General features: G+C 45.1%; 2 protein-coding genes across 7 annotated transcripts in view; one reads left to right on the top strand and one right to left on the bottom strand.

Moving 5' to 3' along the window:
- RBFOX1 (RNA binding fox-1 homolog 1) overlaps positions 1-19,894 on the bottom strand; it is a 986,153-nt gene that overhangs the window by 401,096 nt on the left and 565,163 nt on the right. For all 6 annotated transcript variants that reach the window (XM_049768478.1, XM_049768477.1, XM_049768482.1 and 3 more), the window contains one exon: positions 18,388-18,429. In XM_049768478.1, the coding sequence (XP_049624435.1) occupies positions 18,388-18,414 (27 nt within the window). In that variant the 5' untranslated portion in view covers positions 18,415-18,429. The remainder of the gene's footprint in view (positions 1-18,387; positions 18,430-19,894) is intronic.
- The window catches only part of CARHSP1 (calcium regulated heat stable protein 1), a 1,067,514-nt gene that overhangs the window by 1,045,302 nt on the left and 2,318 nt on the right, over positions 1-19,894 (top strand). The window lies entirely within an intron of this gene.

The raw sequence follows: 19,894 nt of genomic DNA, 5'->3' as shown, positions 1-19,894 counted from the left end.
GATTCTTTGCTTTTTTTTCCCTGGGGCCATGCTACTCTGGCTGGGACCAACTTTTATTAACCCAATTTTTAACCAAGATAAGGAGAAAGAGATTTTTTTTTCTTTCTACTTTATTCTCTTCCAAGAAAAAAATAAACTAAAACCTAGCACAAATATAAAGATAAATACCAGGTAGTTAATGATAATGTGAGTATGAATACTCAATAACTCAATAAAAAGCAGACATACTCTTCACTCTCAAGATTGTGTCCATGTAGACTCCACACACAATTCCCCAGATTTTTTTTTGGGGGGGTCACACCTGGCAGCCCTCAGGGGTTACTCCTGGCTCTATGCTCAGAAATCGCCCTTGGCAGGCACAGGGGACCATATGGGATGCCCGGATTCGAACCACCGACCTTCTGCATGAAAGGCAAATGCCTTACCTCCATGCTATCTCTCCGGCCCCTCCCCAGATTATTTTTTAAAATTCCTCTTTCCAAGGAAAGTCAGATAATTGGATATCTATATAAAATTTCTAGATTTTTTTTTCAGTGTTAGGAACTTTGCCTTTTTTCTCGATTATTTGTACTAACATGCTTCAAGGCAATGAAAGGGCATAAACGTTCCCATTTCACAACCATTTTCCAGGTTCTTTCTGTCAACATATTACTTTTTTCCACAGCAACAAGAATCACAACAACAAATCAGTATGCTAGAGCCAGTAGCTACGAGGATGTCAGATTTTGGCTAACACTCAGCCAATGGGACACATTTTGGCAAGTCTAGGAGAAGATTGGGTCAGTGCAGCTCCCACCGTACAGGAACACTCAGCTCCTCCTTATACAAGCAAGACTTTGTCAGGGGGAGCGTGGTGTTCTGCTCAAAGCCAACAGGACAAAACATCTGTTGACCAGCTCTGTAGAACTAAAATAAAATATAAAGAAAGAGATCCACATGTTGGGTGAGGCCTTCCTTGGCACAGAGCCTCTAGCCCCTTTGGCCGACAGGTCTGAAGAAGCAGGGTAACAGTAGAGAAATAATTCACAAAGCAATCAGTTAAAGTTTCATCAGAGTCAGCTTGCTTTATTCCATGGTTCTGCCATGAGTCTTCCTGCTATCTGCTTTCTTTGCCAAGCACTTCTCCCTGGCTTATCTCCTAAGCCATGTCTTTTTTCCTGTCCTTTTCCTTGCTTCTCTCTCACCTTGCCCCAGCCAGACTCCTTTATTCTTTATTCAAAAGAGCTTGCCCACCCCAGGTGTGGGCAGGTTTGATCATCTAGGTTGGATGAACATCTCAAAAGCTTAGGTAAAAGGGTAAAAGGGTTTTGGGGGAGGGTTTATAAGCCCCAAATTTTGTCCGATTTAGATGAAAAGTACTTTAAGTAGCAAGTTACTTCAACACCTGAGGTTCCTGTCACACCTTGGGGCTTCCCTCTGCCTCTTTCCTTCCCTTTTTCTTTCCTTTAATCTCTCTGATTTTCCCTTGCTGTTAATGAACTATGTATTTTTCTCTCCTGATTTCCAAGCCCAGAACTTGGCACACTACATATCTGGGGTGTGCTGTGCCACTCAGTCACCAGTGTCTGGATGGCAAAGATGAGTTTTTGCAGCAAAAGCAAATCAAGGTAAACTTTCTGGCAGAGACAAATTCACTTGGTGGCCTTGGGGTTTGGAGATACCCGTCTATCATGTCCCTGATGTGGCATTCTTTTATATTCACATGGCTGGCATTTTTCTAGATTCTTAATTAAGATGTTGAGGGTTTTACCAATATAAAAAAAATGTAGGGGCACTAATTCTTCAAATGTTACTCTATTGCAATTTCTCTGCTTCACTTCTCCACTTGGAACTCTAATTGTGTGTATTTGAATGCTTGTCATTTCCCACTGATTACTGAAGCTTTATTCAATTTTTTTTTGGATGTTTCTTCTTTTCCCCAGCTCTATTTTTCAATTCTATCACCCAGGGAACTGATTTCTATATTCAATATTTTCTAGTCTTCTGTTTAGATTTCAGATATTATACATCGCAGTTCTAGAATCTCAATGTATTTCTTGTTTGTAATTTTTATTTATCTCCTGAGATTTCCTATTATGATCACTGGGTTCATTTTTTCTTGTACATCCTTCAAGATAAATAAGTTACTTTTAAGCAACTTATCGATTCAAAGGGTGGAGTGATCTTCTCAGACCTTTTTATTGTTTAATTCCAGTCAGTGATCACCAACATGAAAAGGGCCAAAAGTAAGAAATAAAGATTTCAGGTTTTGTAGACAAGGACACCTCTGTTGCTACCACTCAACTCTGCCCGAGATGTCAAGACAATCAGAGACAAAACACAAGCAGAAAATAACTAATACAACTTTTTTCAAAAAACCAGGCAGTCACACCACAGATGAGCTGGTAAAACCTGTTGTAAATCATGATTCACAGTTTCCTCCTCTTCACATAGTAGACATCACTTTTATTTTAGGGTGGGCATGTAAGTTAGCTCATCCTGGGAAGAAGGCATTTGAATTACAAGTTCTTCCTTCAAACAAAAGGTAAGCTTGATTCTGAAAGCACTGAAATTGTTGGGCTTATGTCCTTGACCCTATGAGGCGAATTTTTCTCACTGTTTGGGGGCAAGTCTTTGAAGACATTCATAGAACAAAAGCAGGAGTCTCATTTTAGGATCACAATGGGATAAATTTTCAAAATAAAATTTTAGGACCACGATGGGATACATGTTCTAAACAAAATTTAGATCCTGCCAATGATATATAATCTCAGTGGGTTTTTGTTTTATTTTGTGAAATACTTTCAAAACAATATTAGATCAGGGATCACAGAAAACAGTTCACAAGCCACCACTGGCATGTGACCTTCAAGATCCCTGATACCCAAAATGAACTCCTGACTCCCCAAGTATGACCATTCCCTGTATGACCATTCCCTGTAGCTCAGAGGAGTGACAACTGAGCACAGAGTCAAAACACCTCACTGCTTAGTAAATGGCATTTGTACTGTCATTGCTTGATTTTGATTTTGCCTTGTGTGTATTCTAGCAGACTATCCACTAGGAATCCCTTTTGCTTCGCTCATGCTAAGACACACATCTCCATTCTTGGTGGTAGGTAAAGAGATGTTTGATACAGTTTGATCACTGGAGAGGGCCTCTTGGGTGATAAGATCCTTGAGGGTCACATCAAAGATACAGAATCCTGTGCAGAACCTGGGATGGCTTAGCCTAGAAGGTACCTACATCGCTCCTGCTCAGGAATGAGGATGTGCTCATGTGTTGATCATGATGCCATTGCTCTTAAAGGCAAATGCAACCAGAGGAAAACAGGGCATGTCTTTCAGGGAAAAGCTGTAGGCCTTGAGAATTTTCCAGCCTCCACATTGAGTGTTTTACTGTTGCTCTCTGGTTCCTGCACCACCACCACACCATGCCCCTCCCCCACTTCCCCTACCACCATCCCACCCCCCCACCACCCCCCCCCCCGTCCTAACCACCCCACACAATCTGGCCAGCACTGATTTGGTCCACTTGAATTGGCCATTTAGAACATTCCATTTCCAAGGTCTGTGCTCCCAAATTTCACATAGGCAAAGGTTGTTGAGTCCCCTTTCAAATATTTAGGAGCACACAAAACAAAACCTCTCACACACATGAACCTTCTTCTCTTGAAAAGCCATCAGTAATGTGCAAATATCTCCAACAAAATGCCTTGGGCTGACATATATCAGACCCTATATATGACCAAGATGAAGGGTAGTCAAGCCCTGATAAATAACGTTGCAGTAATAGCTAGAGATAGGCAATTCCTTAGGCTGCCATGGGCAGAAGACTGTCGATGGGCCCTAGCTGCTGACTGCATGTATGGTTTCTTAGCAAGCTTTCAGGAATCAGAATATCCCTGCTTTCACTCCCAGAGGCTAACTTTCTGCTTACAGGTAGTTGCCTATTAGAAATAACATCAGAGGAAACAGAAACACACAAGCAGCAGCGGTGAGAAGGATGCTGTTTTTCGGCTGGCCTGTGCCACACACCTCTTGACTGCTGGAAATTAACTGCAGGGAAAAGTGGAGAATGTAGATGCAGGCACTTTTGAACCTCTGCACTAGTCCCAGACTCCCCTCTGGAAGAGCTGAGATGTATCATAAAAGAGGAGCAGAAGGAGGGGGCAGCACAAATGAATACCTGGAGAAAAGCCAGAGTGATGGAACAGGAGAGACTCAGAACCCTAGGCGATTGGATGGTGATGAAAGGCAGTAAAATTCAAGTGCATAGAGAATGTGGGGGAGAGCACACAGGGCATCAGGAGTAGAGGAACAGGGAAGCAAGGCCAGGGATGGGGAGAAGTTTGGCAGGGATGTTTCTAGAAATCTGGTCTTGTAACCAGGGTGAAGCTCTAGATGGTGGAATAATGTGGTCATTCACAACAGTGGGACCTGGGAGCATGACAGAATTTCTGCCCACAATGAAAAAGTTTCTGTTGCTCAATAGATGGTATATACACCTGTATTACGTAGCTGGGATATCACGAGTATTTATATATGACTATTGAGGCATTGCTATTCTTCCTACTACTCATGTTTTGTTTTGTTTTTCTCCTTAATTTTTTAAGGTTGCTAGCCACACTTGAAGTTTCACCGGGCTTATTTCTGCTATGAACACAGGAGAGATTTCTGGTGAGGTTTGGGGTATATGTGATACCGTGGATTCAACCCAGGTCATCTGTGTGCTATACAAGTGCCTTACCCCACCGGTACTAAATACTGTTTATTTATGCCTCAATGGCCTATCAAACCTTCCAGTTATGTTTACAGGTCTATAGGTATAAATAAAACCCCAGATTAACCATTTAGTTACCCACCCAAGGGATGAGGAGGAGACGGGGCTGATCCTTAGATATGGCTTCACTTTCTCATCCTGCCATTGATTTGAACTCACTATGTGCACTAATTAATGAATGAAACACAATGAACAGCAAGTGGATCATCCACAGATGTCAATTTAGAGTTGAAAAACACATGTGAATGAACGTATGAACAAATGATTTCAGAAGTATATGGGGTGGCCTGTTGCAGATGCATGCTTCCCAAATATCTGGCATTTTATCCCAGAGTATTTATCCCCTAACTCTTCCTCCCTGCAATCTGCATGAGAGACAGAGTGGAGGAAATGCATCTGGGAACCAGAAAACCAGCCCCTTTTCCATGCAGAGGGCATTGACCCTGGGGCATTCAAGGACAAAAGCACCACCAGTACCAACCCATAGAGTGTAGCACCATTCCAAGGGGAGAAGGTTTCGGCACTCCAAAGTCCCTGAGCTTTGCAGACCAGGGAATGCAGGGTTCCTGGCCAATGGAGGATTTTAAGGAGGAATCAAGATTAGAAGGTGTCTTAATATAAGGAGATTATCCTAGATGAGGTGTGGGCCAGTCAGCATGTGAAGTTGAAAAGCAAAGCAGGAAACAGTTGGAGAGAAAGAAACTAGGAAAGGAGTGGCAGTGCTAGAGAGGCTCACTGCCATGGCTGGTGGTGTGAACAGAGGAGGAGGAGAAAGGAGGATGAAAGAAGAGGAGGGTGAAGAGGAGGAGGAGGGTGGTGGCATGCAGAGGCCCGGAGCAGACAGGGCTCACAGGCTGCTGACAAATGGGAACCCCAGCTTTGCAGCTGCAGAAACAACCCCTGCCAAAATGAAGCCTCCCTGGGCCTTCCAGGAGGAGAGCATCCTGCCGACACTCTGACTTGGCTCTACAGGGACCAATGCTGCTGACTGTGGGAGATGCAAGACGAGATGCGTTTGGTTGTGTGCACCACTGGGCAAGGAAGCCCCAGGATAGGATCCAAGTTTCTGGCATGAGGCCCAGCTCCCTCAAACTTCGTGTGGATGTTACCTGTGTTTCCTGAAGCCACTGTGGGTTTCCTCTGGGCTGATTAGTGATCAGAATCCAGAGCAGAGTTGCATAGCTCAGAAGATTGATGGAGAGCCTGGGAGAGTGATGGACTTAGGGCTCCACCTTTGATCAGGTTCTGCTCTGAGGTGCTCACCTTAAGATGAACCAGTGATAAGTGTTTCCTGTGCTTTAACTGCCTGACTCCTGGGACATGACCAGGGCTCTTGGGAAAAGGAAATACTATTGTATTTGTTTGGAACCTCTAAGCAACTGGCAGAGTTCAGGTCTGAGTTCAAAAGTCAGCAAAGTTTTAGGAGATTAAGACCATGACCACAGCTCCAAAGAGCTCAATATTGAGAGTGGATCACATGCTCCCCAGCTGGGCAGCCAAGTCTTTTTGCTGCTCCCTTTCTCTTTCCTCCCAGACAGCTCCCCTCCAGGAAAAAGCCGCTCACAGCAGGCTCTGTTGGATGGACTCAGCATAGACTGCAGGAGGGAGCAAGAACTGGAGCGCACAGAGCCCCGTGGCTCTGGCTCCTGACCTGGAAAACGGCTGTTCTTCAGACAAATATGTCTTCCCTCTTGCTAAGCTGAGCAGTTCCTTTGGCAGCTGCAGCCCAGGCCCACCTGGTTAGCTCTGTGCAGGCAACAGTCCGAGTTCTGAAGTCAGCACAGCACTAGGGAGCCCAAACTAACAGTTGATCATGCATTGGACACTAGAAGTCCTACCAGGAGAGAGAAATACTGCTGTTCATCGTCCAGTCCACAGAGACTGGGCCTCCTACCTCAAGTCAACCCTCCCATCCCAGACGCCACAGGGATGCGGCCAATCTTCTCCTCCTTCCTCTGAAAGAACTTGAGCTCAAGCTGTCAAAGTGGGCAGACACTTATTTCTAGTTCCCTGGGCCCCAAGAGACATAGAAGTGACCTGGTGGTTTTTCAGGGTTCTACTTTCAGGCCCGCTCCTACCTGCCAATTTGGGGCTCATCTCACCCATCTTCTTCCCTGCCCATAAAAGGCACAAAGAACCTGACCTTTCTAGATTACTGGATTTCAACTGTTCATGTGCATGCTAACAGGCATGGGGAGGTTTCAAAAAAGATAGTCAGGAAACCTTTCTCTTTAATTACAGAAAAATTGGGGACTCCAAAGAAGTGTTGAGGAGGGGGAAACTGGGGCCCACCCCCAAACTTGGCAATACTCAGTCAGCTGAGTGAGAATTTGAGGATCCATTCATGTTGTGCTGCTCTGACCCTATAATGCTGGGCAGTAGGGCCACTCCAAAGGTTCTTTGGGATTTCTAAGGGCTCACTTGGTGCTACTTGGGGTAGTCCATACAGTGTCGAGGTATGAACTCATATCCTGCCATTTGCAAAGCACATGATTCAAATCACCTTGACACCCCAGCAGAACCTTTATTTTGAACCTAAGAATGATGGATAATCACATCAATCGCTCACCAATAGTGGGTGGCAGGACGGAAAAAATACATACACAGATACAACCTCCAGCTGGTGACACCTGAAAGTTCCCTCTTTGCATCCTGCCACACTAAAAAGGCAGTGCCAATCTGCCTGGGCACCAGGGAGGCATTTTCAGAAATGATGCGAGAGTTGGCTTTTAGCAAACCTTTAACCAAACTCCTGGCTCTGCAATTCTTCGAGTTTAGCATATTTCCCTGGTGGAACAGTTAGGATTCTTTGATCACAGGCAAAAGGAAGAGGCTCTGATAACTTCAGCAGAAACAGAGAGATTCCCTGGAAGGCTGTGAGTTCGCTTAAGGGAGGGCGGAAGCAGCCAGCTTAAGGAGGAAGGAATGGAGGAACAGAGGGGCTTACAAACCAGTGCCTCAGTCTACCATTCAGTACTAAATCAGCTCCATCTTGCATCACAGATTCTCTTGGTATCTATTACTCTACACAAAACTTGCTCTGAGCTTAAAAAGCTCTCTCGAATGTCAGTCTAGAAAATTTTTATATTCATTTCCTGATGGTGTTATGTATGAGATAGGCTCTTGGGATGTGTGGGGAGCAGGGCTTAGAGCTGGAGGGTAGAACCCTTTTGAATGGGGTCCAGGCAGGATCACAGACCCTTCCCAGACTAACGTTACCCTCCTTCAGATGGGGGACTATGGCATTGCTGAGTCACCATGCAGTTGGGATGTTTTTGCAATTGGAATGACAAAGGCAGTATGATAACTCTCAGGAGAGGATTTGACTGAGCCCAGGAGGGTTCGAGAAACAGGCACAGGCTGAAAGTGTAGCCTGGCTCCCATGTGAGCATGTGTCTGCCTCCATGGACTATCTTAGATCCAGGCTCTCTCACACCCCCTACAGAAGAGCAGAAGGTCTTGTCTCCATGAAACTTATTCCTTATGCCCCGAGAAGCTGCAGCTACATCTCTCTGCCCCATCTCTCTGCTTCTTGCCTGATTCCCCCCTTTTTTTTTTATCAAGCCTGTGTTGTATTGTGTGTGTGTGTGTGTGTGTGTGTGTGTGTGTGTGTGTGTGTTTCCCAGGAGTGGTATTTCATTCTCAGCAGAACAGAGCAGGCAGACAAGGCCTTGCTGAGACATCCGTCACAGAAATGAGGAGCAGCAATGACAAATTGAAATGTCAGCATTATTAGTGGTTTTGCTCGAAGCTGTTTGATACCAATTTAAAGATAAAACAAGAAGTGGGACAGATCTGCCCTCCGAAAAGGGGGGAGAGAAGACTCGGGATAATGGGCTAAAATTAAAGTAAGGGAGAGAGGGAACGAGGAGACTAAGTGACCTGGATGACAAAGTCTGTAGGCTTTCCCGGAATGGGTGCGGTGATGCCCGGGAGAATGTGATCCAGGCTCCACACCTGGATGCAAGGAAGCACCTCCCAGGGCTAGTGACAGAGCTATAAACATCTGGCACAGTGGGACTTGTTTCCAGATGCGGTCTCCTCCTTGCTCATCAATGAGTGGCTGTATCCCCAAATGAATGGGCAGGCATATATAAGGTCTAGAAGGAAGAGCATGGGGAAGTATAATCTTGTGAGGATAACTTCCATATTAAATTTCTAAAACATTTATGAATTTCTCACTTGAGAAGGGAGCTTTTCTCGTGGTCTGATTTTCTGTGGTTTTTCAGAAGCGAAGCTCTCAGTAAAGTACTCCCTCTGGTTGGAGTTACATAAGGCGGAAACTAGAATCTATCAGTTGGGTGTATATCCACAGGGAAACAGAGGGCTATAAGATGAGGCAGGGCCATGAGATGGTGAGGCTTAAGGCCTGAACCCCAAAGTTCATCTCTGTACAACCCAACCCACAGTATATTTCTGTTACCTCCCAAGCATTCAGCAAAATTTAGCTGCCCATCTGAGCTGTCAATTCTGGAGGGTGGCGTGCAAGCTTCCAGAGAGCTAGAACAATTGTGCTAAGCTTATTTCTAGAAACGTGTAACAAAAAAGGTTATTCAGGATCAGTATTCTCCACAATATTGTGTGGAGGGTAAGCTTAAGGGGTATGTGGGGGGTCACAGTCTCCTCACTAAGGTTTCATAAAAATTGATTGCTGGGGAATCCTAAGAAAAAGGATGAATTCATTCTTTTATTCTGTTCTGCTAGGGAGCTGGGCCATATAGTCAGCACAGTTTTATTTTGCATTGCAAGTCCTTCACACCAGCCATCTAAATATTAGAGTCAATTTTACTTGGGACTAAGGAAGAATAGTTCAAAGGAAATATTTTGAAGTAATGAATCATTTTCAAGGAGTTACAGTAATTTTAAATATTGTGTTTTAATTTATATACTTGAAATGTGTTGTTCTTTATCTCTGTTGGTCAGAATCCTTGCTGAATCACTCTACCACATAAGTCTGATTAATATGTCAGTGTCTCTAGCAGAGTGCAGGCAACTATATTCCTGGGGCCAAATGTGGCCCACCAACAGTCTTTACTAATAAAGTTTTATTAGAAACTCACTCGTTGATGTTGGAGTTTTCAGTCTACAACTGCAGTGTTAAATAGTTGCTATGGCTACTTTAGCATGTGACTAGACAATTATCCCCTTTGCCCTTGAAATCCCTCATCTATCTACTAACCAGAGTGTCCTTTGCAGTTTGGTTTGGATGCAACTGGGAATTGCAAGATCCTTGGGAAATGCTCTCATGGCAGCAGGCTTCCAGATGCCCCACTAACATTTTGCAGGACTCACAGCTCATCGAAATAACTTTTGAATCTGGCTTTCACAGTAGGTTTCTAAAGCATTAACTTAGTTTTCATAGAAACAGCTCTTTTTCTTACTGCACTCATTTTTCATCAGTTTACATAATATTCCACTAAATAATGTAATTACAGGAACAAGGGCAGCTGGCAGAGCAGGCTTGGAGGGAAAAAAATACAAGTGACTCTTAGCAAGCAGATATCTCAGCAAGCGAGGAGGAGAAGAAGGCTGTCTGCAGTCATCCATCACTTCTCCCAAACCATAGACATCTGAGATCATGGGTGAGTAAGTCTGATATGTGGGGACGCTCAGGCAGGTAAGCTGTTTCTGTCCATCGCCCTTACCTTAAGCACCTCTCAGCCCAGGAAGGCTTCACTTCCATGTGTTCATTCTTCTAGCATTGACCTCGACATGGACATCTTCTCACAGTGAGAAGGAGTAGAAGATACAGTTTAGGTAGACCAGATGTCTCCATAAACCAGTATCATGACATGCATGTGGCTTGTGTTTAAAACAACAATAACAACATTTATGGAGAAATAACTGAATGAAAGAACTGTTCTCAGGACTCACTCTAAAACTTTAGTTCCCCCAGAGTGAATCTGGGGAGCTCTCACCATGGAATGGAGGAGTTTTCATCCCTGCTGGTGGGTGAATTTTTAAGGAAGCTCTGGCTATTAGAAGTGGGAGGGGAGGCAGGGGCAAGGGGACCAAATCATGCAAGTGGCCTCTAAGCCAATATGCAAGATTCATTCTCTGGTCCCCGGATGAAGGAGGAAGATTTAAACCAAGAGGATCATCAGCCATTTGCAGTCTGTGACCCACATCACTCTTGATTCTATCAGAAACAAAAAACTCTCTGCTGGCCAATGAAATATTAATAACACAGACCTGCTCGACAACATCTCTCACTAGGCTGACAAGGAGGAGTCAAACGCGCCGGAAACTCCAGTCATTTGCATGCCAGTGGCCCCATTTTTGTAGGCAAACCGGAACATTGTGAGGCTCATATTTATCTTTAAAGAAACTCATTTTGAACCTAAGTAGATGTTACTGGCCCAGGAAACTTGGCATGGCCACTATCAATGGGAACCAAATATCAGTAGGCATAATAGAAGTTAATGGGGTCAAATGCCATTAATATCTAACAATGATGAAGATCCTTTTCTATACCAGGCACTTCTAAGAACTCCCATGCATTAATTATTTTAATCTTGGCTAGCACGCGCGCGCGCGCGCACGCACGCGCACGCACACACACACACACACACACACACACACACACACACACACACACACACACACACCTTGTGAAATCTGTGCAATTATTATCTGCTTTGTACAGAGGAGGAACCAGAGACCCAGAGGGTTTAAAGAATAGGCACAGGTTCTAAATCAGCTGTGGCTGGGATTTTCTCTCCTGGCTCCTAGCTCCTGGCCCCTCTGTTGTTAACTACTATATTTTGCAAACAATGTTCCTCAATCTAGATAGATGCTTTGCCCGCTGCAGGCTCTCTGCCCGAGGCACGATCCCTTTCCTCTAAAATGAGAGCTTAGCTGGCGGTAGAGACTTGTTAACTATGCTTTAGTTTAAACGGAGAGGTTCTCATTGGCATCAAAAGGATTGAGAGAGAATTGGACTGGGAATAACTTGGTTCTCTAAGCGATTTCACCCTCCTTCTCTCGGAACAGTGTGTTTACCCTGAAAGCGTGGGCTAGCACCCTCCTCCACTCCATCCCAACCACTATCCCTCAAGGAACACCAACATTGAGGGAGATGGTGCGTGAGGAGCTGGGTGGTGTAAGCACACCTGCTTCCCATCATCCTTTGCTCTTCTGCGTGCTCCATGTTGGAAGCTGGAAAAGAGAGAGCTTGGGGGGATATTCTCACAGCTGGCGATGGCTCTCTCTCTCTCTCTCTCTCTCTCTCTCTCTCTCTCTCTCTCTCTCTCTCTCTCTCTCTCTCTCTCTCTCTCTCTCTCTCTTTCTCTCCCCCCCCCAATAATGCAGTCCCAGTTGACCTGAGAAACCATTATTTGCTTACACTGAGCTGCCAGGTACAGCCTTTAGGACCATAGTCTGTACCAATCCAATTTCTTCTCAGAATTTGGTCACCAGGAAGCTCCCAGATGTCCCTATACAGGCTAGAAAAAAGGTAACATTGATCTTGGTTTGGGGAGGTACCTCTAAAAGATGCACTGAAAAAAGAAAAAGAAAACAGAAAAGAGAGCCTCTTGCAGAAGAACCACCCCACGTGGGTCCATAAGGAGAGAGACAATGGTAGGGCTGCCTGGTCACATATTCTCTCTGCTGCTCCCAGCAAGAGTCATGGATCTGCCGCTCTGCTTCCATGAGCTCCAGCCCTCCTCCTTCCCCAGCTGACCTGACTTAATAGCATAGCAAGACTTTTCTCCAGATCATACTATGCTGCCATTCACCGTGGAATCTGCCCTTTCAATTAGGAGCATGATTTTAAAGCAGGACGTTGTGTGGGAAGAGAAGACAGATACCCTCAAATGGCAGTATTCTCAGGCCTATTTTGTCAGTAGGAAAAGAAAAAGAAAAGACAAGGGAGGGTCTTTGGGAATGAGCCGAATTAACAACACATGTTAGACTATGAGGAGGCTTTGTGGGGGAGGCAGGAGGGTTTTATCTGTGGTGCTCAGGGGTTTACTCTCAGCTCTGTGCTTCGTGGTACTCCTGGCTGATCTAGCTGTGACCCTCAGGTAAATATTGGCCTTACCCCCTGGACTATAGCTCTGGACCAAAGCAGGTATTATTAGGAGAAAAGGTTTCTCCTGGGTCATTCCCTGAAATCAATGATCCTTTCCCGGAAGTGACCCCATGTTGCACAAAGGTCAATGAGAGCTTTGAGAGACCATGAGTTCCAAGAATCAAGGCTAGCACCTCTGGTTGGAACCACCGAATCCCAGTCACCCAGGCTGACTTCCAGAGCATCTACTAGCTATGCTGCAGCTCAGCCTTCCCACCCACAGACAGACTTGGCCCTATAGATTACAGCCTTTGCCCACTTTCTCCCATTGTGACCAACTGTGTGGATAAGCAGCAAGACACACACCTGTCAGCTACAGCATACCCTGCTCACCCAATACTTGCCAGTGGTCCTCAAACTATGGCCCACAGGCCACATATTGTATTTGTATCTGTTCTGTTTCTTCATTGCAAAATAAGATATGCAGTGTGCATAAGTATTCATTCATAAGTTTTGTTTTTACTAGAGTCAGACCCTCCAGTGGTCTGAGGGACAGTGAACTGGCCCCCTGTTTAAAAAGTTTGAGGACCCCTGCTTGAGATTAATTGGATCCTCATCTCCAAGTTGTAGAGACTGACTTGTCTCCAGCTTGTTGTTTGCTGAGAAAAACAAAAGGCGAAAAGGCGACTGATGTGTCATGCCATTTCTTTCCACCACCCTCAGCCCCTTGTCAGTCCCAGACACCTGAGAGGTCAGTACTGACAGGAGGGCTGTGACCCCACTCTGACCTCACCCTGCCTATTGATATCAATCAGCAACAGTGTCAGGACCTGTTTGATCCTGCCTGGAAATTGGGTAGTGGAGCACAGAAAAGACAGGGGGCATGGTGCACTATCGAGGATGGGGACATCAGAATCTGTGACACAGGCTTGGAATAAAGGGCCATCTGTGGAGTGACCAGCATCCCAAGGGACACAGGACAGATGTGTCATGTGCCTACTGATAACTAAGTAATGCCATCATATCTCAGGTAAGAAGGTGTCTCTGTGGGGTGGAGATGGTTGATGAGTATCCTTAGGGAAGAAAAGTAGGTTTAGGGGGCAATTGGACAACTCTTTGGGATGGACTGAGGATGAGGTTGTGGGTACCAAATGCTGAGTGCACTTGGCTGAGGGCCAGGTGGCTGTTCCCAAGGGCTGAACACACTGACTTCGGTGCCTAACACCAGCCATTCTCTCTTGGATGTGTTACGATGAATGCAAATGAAAGCACCATATCACTGAGAGCAAAACACATAGTTGGAGATCCAAGATTATGAGGCAAAGACATTAGATAGAGGCCCCCATAATCTGGCAGAGATGGCCATGGAATCCCAGGGCTAGAGTGCCAACACCAAATAAGACTTTGCACCCTGCCCTGCCCACCATCTTGAGTAAGTGGAGAAAACTCCAATCATCTTAGTAGGGAAGCACTTCAAGTTGTTGAGGAACTGCAACACTTTGAGTAGCAGCAACTTAAGTTTTATTTTGTAGCAACAGAAACTACACCAATGACAGTCACCTCTCTTCAAGAAATGCTAGTTCTATTCAGATGATGATGTACCTATTTCTGAAGAAGGTGCTCATGGCTACTGGGGCTAATCACTGAGAGCCCAGGTCAGTGGGAGTGATTGGCATGGGGATTGGCCGATGACATCTAACAAGATGTCAGCAGAGAGAATCCTGGGATCGACTTTGCTCCAGTCAAATGCAAAAAGCTTGGAGGAAGCTTTAACTTTCACACTTCCTTCCTGGTGAGGGATGATGCGGGAAATGGGACAACAATTTTGGAAGAGAGAAAGAAAGATTAAGGGTCTTTGGAACCTGAAATCTCCACCCTAGGCTCAGGTATTAGACTGCTCCTTGGTAATCTTTTAACTATTATTTTGCTTTTTGACAACAAGCAGAGGATCTAATCTGAACTGAAAAAAAGGGGTATGATTTGTGGGTGTTTCCCCAGGTGTACCCTGCATTTAATAATATCCTGTAATCAGAGAAGTTCTCAAAGATGAAATGATGGTATCCATTTCCCTAAGTTCATTTTTTTTGTATGTCAAAGATTCTGATAAGACACTCACTTTGTAATTATTAAAATTAATTAGAGACATTTTCAGACCTTGCAGTATGTTATAGAACAAGCAGTTCTCTGAGTCTGCTTTGTAAAAATTAATTTAGGATTTGCAATGAAAAGAATAAAAGCAGAAAGAACAGTGACCACTACTCAGTGCCCAGTTGTCCTTCTAGATGGTCCCCAATTACCACTTGGTTCTTGGGCCATGCCAGAATCTTGGCTCTATGCTCAGGAATCACTCCTAGCTGATGAGGGGAGGGGAAACCATAGGGGATACTGGGGGTAGAATTCAGGTTGTTTCATGCAAGGCCAGCACCCTCCCTGCTACACTATTGCTCCACCCCCCTCACTCAAACTCCCCATTGAATCCCTAAATTCTGACAATGCAACAGAATGTTCTGTTGAAGATCTTGTCAGTGTGGTTTGGCCTAATCATCTCACAGAGCAAATCTGGAAGTGCATTTTGCTATATTGAAAATCGAGTTTAAAAAAGTGTGGCTGCTAGGCAGAACCTGAAAATAATGCCAGTCACTATTTTTCCACTGATTGTTTCTAAGAAAACAAAAAGAAAGAAATGGGACTGTCAAGTTATTCATTCGCATTTCAGATCAGAATCAAATTTCTTTTCAGAAACCCTTGGGGGTGGAAAAAATCCTTTCTTCAGCCAGAGAGATAGTACTAGAGGGGTTAAGATGCTTGTCTTGTACACAGCTGACCCAGTTCCATCCCAGCACTACTTATGATCCTCCATCACCACCTAGACCTAGACGCAGGGGTCTCAAACTTGCGGCCTGTGGGCTGCAAATGGCCCTCCGTACAACATTTTGTGGCCCTGACCTAGAGGATGTTTGGGTCACACCCCCTAATGTTCAAGGCTTACTACTGACTTTGCACTCAAGGATCACCCTGACTTTGCCTCCTGCAGCCCGCAGGTAAATTGAGTTTGAGACCCCTGACTAGAGTGATCCCTGAGCACAGATCCATGATCCCTAAGCATCTGTCAGGTGTGATTTCCCACTCCCCCCCCCAAAAAAAAACAAACAAAGAAAAAAAAGCAAAGCAAAGCAAAATTTCTCCCTAAAAAATAATCAAGGGTCAGAGCAATAGCACAGTGGAGAGGAGGGTGTTTCTTGCATGTGGCTGACCCGACTTTACTCTCTGGCATTCCATCTAGTCCCCCAAGCACCACCAGGAATGATTCCTGAGCACAGAGCCATCGTAACCCCTGAGTACCACTGGGTGTAGCCCAAAAACAATCAAACAAACCACAAAAAAATAAAACTAATTTAATCAAAGTCTTTCAGGAAGCAGAGGTTGGTTTCATACAGAATGGGACCATATAAGAAAGGAGGAGAAAAGACAGAAGAGGAAGTGGAAACACATCCAGAGAGAAGATGAGTCTAGAACTTTGCGTTTCAGGAAGGAACCAGATCTCTCAGCACTGGTGGAAGGGATATCTCATTAGTATCAGTTTACTAACTGTCCAGCCTGAATGTATATTTTAGGTACATTCTATTACATATGTTCTCTCTGGATCCAAAAATCGACTTTAGTGTCAAATGTTCAACAAGGGGCTGGAGAGATGGTACAGTGGGCAGGACACTTGGCTGGCATAGAGTCAAACAAGGTTCCATTTCTGGATCTCATAGTGCCTCCCTCCAACCGAGCCCCCACCAAGAGTGAACTCTAAACATTAAGCCAGGAGTCAGTCCTGCACATAGCTGGATCAAAACAATAAATAAAACAGATTAAAACAAAAAGAACCAGGGATGTTCCAGGTCTCAATGCTAGGAGACGTTTCATGATGTAAATGGGCTATCGAATGGTGAACACTTGGAGTCAGTTTTCCTGTGCACTCTCTCCACCCGGCTGGAACTGATTTCTCTGAGCATATGGTTCCATGGTTGGATCTAAACCTCACCCACCCAGCTTGATGAGGTCTTCGCTGCTGCAAAGCATCGACCTCAACGCCAGCTGCAGACCAATCCCACTTCACCCCTCTTGTACCGAGTCTCCTCTGCAACAGAGACTTCAGCATTATCTTGGTTTGGAGGGAGGGAAGTGGGGGGTCCATCCTGGAGACAGAAACCCCCTTCCACCCACCCTCCTCACCCTCACTCTGACCTACTTCTGGCCACATCCCCCTGCAAACAGGAAGAGAAATCTGAACTCACAATACATTATTTACTAGAGCGAACCAGTAACTCAGACTGTGGGGAGAAGCAATCAGAGCTCAGCAAAGCTTAAAACATCTTGAAGGCTGTTTCTGCAGGAATCACAACTAATGGAGACACAGGGATTAGGAGTGAAGTGGGCAGAGATGAGGAGGTTAACACGGGAGACTCATGCTGGGTGACCACCGCAAATAAATATGCAGGCGAGGGGCAAAGCTCCTCTCCTCGCAAGCCAGAGTCCACACAACTGCTGGATGCAACCGCCTGCTTCCACAAACCTGACGCCAATAGCAATTGTCAAATGGAAATAACTCCACAAATCATTGTCATCCTGAGACCAGCATCAAGTAAATGCTCTGAAAAGTTACAAGGCACTGGATAAATGGCATTAGACTGCTTTAATAAATTATTCTGATTTATTAGATCGCTGGGAGCTCCAATAGCCCCCAATCCAAAATCAACAGTTCTCTCTCTCTCTCTCTCTCTCTCTCTCTCTCTCTCTCTCTCTCTCTCTCTCTCTCTCTCTCTCTCTCTCTCACACACACACACACACACACACACACACACACACACACAAGACCAGGAAAAATTGCCAATTTCCATGACTGACTTTAATAAGAGCCAATCAGAGCTTCCATGTATTCACCCAGTACATAAATGCCTCAAATAAACAAGACACTGTGGGGTGGGATCTCCTTGAAGGCCATGAAAATGCCATCCTCAAGCCAACGAGGAAAGTAGAAGCTAACTTCCAAGCTCTCAGGCTCAGCAAAGCAAACTCCTCTCTGCTCCTCTGCAGGCACCTGTTTTCTTCATGGTTCCCCCTCAGTGGCAGAGGGTTACCTGCACAAATGGCCAGTAGAATACAGGAACTAGGTGAGCCTGGGGATGCTCCCCAAAAGGGCCTTGACATACTCATTGTTCACCAGTTGACAGCCAAGAAAACATGTGAGCCTCTCAGCAAACCGGCTGGCCTTCCTTGGGAGGAGGGCGATAGTGCTCCCTCTGACCTTTGTCATTACCCACACCTCATGTCAGACATAAAAGGAGGACGACAATGTCAGATTCCCAAAGAGAAGTATTTATTGCCGAATCTAAATCAAAAAATCCATAGCTACTATAATGGCACTTCAAAAGAAGATATACTGTATTTACCAGTTCAATCAATACTAAATTAGCTGGGATAAATATTTTCAACTCTCCCAGTCTTAAGATGAAGCCTGCTATTTAGAAGCCCCGTGTCTTGGGAGCGACCAGGAAATGTTTCTGCTTATCACACCAAAAAGAGATGGAGAAAACATTTTTTTTTTTTACAAGCTAGGCACCTACCCTGAGCTGTTCTCTTTCACAATTCATCTGTTGCCTTGAAACCTACAAAGAGAAAGAAAAAAGAAAAGAGAGGAACAATCAGGCGACTGTGCAGAAAAACACCATGAAAGCAAACGCAGAGTTACTTCTAATCACTTTGGTTCAGAGCAAACCCAGAATTAATTAATGGTGCATTTACATTTTTATTTTTCCCTTTCAGTCTGAATAGCTGCACATGGAGCTGCCATTGTGTACTGCAGGCACATGGGCTGGCTTGTTCAGGGTGAGTCTGGGAAGGGGTAGAAAGAGGGGTGTCAGAGGCCAGCGCACAGTAGGGAGCCGTTTGCCTTCCACAGGGCCAACACAGTTTGATCCTGGCATCCCATAAGATTCCTGGAGCTTGCCAGGAGCAATTCCCGAGTGCAGAACCAGGAGTAACCCCTGAGCACCACTGAATGTGGTCCAAAAATAAAAAAAGAAATAAATAAAAGAGAGAGAGGATGCCAGGAAGGCAGGGGAGTCAAACCTGGCCCTGGAAGAAGGCTTGCCCTGAATTTGTCTACCATGGGGCAGAGAAATCTGCCTCTAATGATTGGAGAACTAGAGCCTAGATTCTCCCCAAGAATATGGGGAACTGTGGGTTACCTACATACCCAACAAGTGGAGTCTAGGTCCCAGCACACTGTTCTGGAGAGGTCTGGCAGGCCCACTGAGTCCAGTAAGGAGGGGATCTTAGGGGGCAAGTTCCGAGGTCAGTGTTAAATTATTCAGAGAAAGCAACTCTGGTAAGTGCATGAAATCAGACATGGTCATCCCCAGAGAAGGAGAAGCAACAGGCCCACGAGTGGCTTCTCACAGAAGTCTAGAAGATGTGTGAAAGCAAAAAGCCCAAGGTTCATGGTCCAGACAGGAAAAACATTCACGAAAAGGGGGTGCTGGAGGGAGGTGGAAGAACAAGCAGGCAGTAACTCGGGGTCAACTTGGCAGATTGGGTCTCACCCACCCTCCCATGCACCCCACTGGCCCCTGCACTCAGGTCTACAATTCACAAAGCACTTTTCCGATTTCTTGTCTCTTTTAAACTCCTGACTTCCAGCCTCTGGCAGGAGAACGCAAGTTTCTCCAACTTTTCCTACAGGAGAAGAGGGTTTAGGTGCTGACTTGTGATGTATATTTTATGTGTTTTGTTTTTTTTTTTGCTCTTTTTATTTTTGTATCCAAAGTTTCTTTTATTTTTAACTTTCTTCAAAACCAAAAACAAAACCGGGAATTGTTATCTCAGACAAGCCAGAACCCCGATTTATCTATCCCCTGCCCCACTTCTCTGCCCTTTGACTCTGAACCATTGCTCCCAAAAAGAGCTCGTAGGAAAACAAGCTGAGCCACACACACATACACATGCTTCTTGTTGTCAATTAACTGTCATTTTTGATTAAATAAAGCAGGTGAATGCTCCAATATACACTAACAACAAGAGAAAAATAAATTAATTCCATGGCACTGAGATGCAGATATCAGAGCAGGGTCT

The sequence above is a fragment of the Suncus etruscus genome, chromosome 2 (genome assembly GCF_024139225.1).
Source record: "Suncus etruscus isolate mSunEtr1 chromosome 2, mSunEtr1.pri.cur, whole genome shotgun sequence".
NCBI classification, from domain to species: Eukaryota; Metazoa; Chordata; class Mammalia; order Eulipotyphla; family Soricidae; genus Suncus; species Suncus etruscus.
Note: the sequence above shows the minus strand (reverse complement) of the source record. Positions and strands in the feature narration are given on the sequence as shown.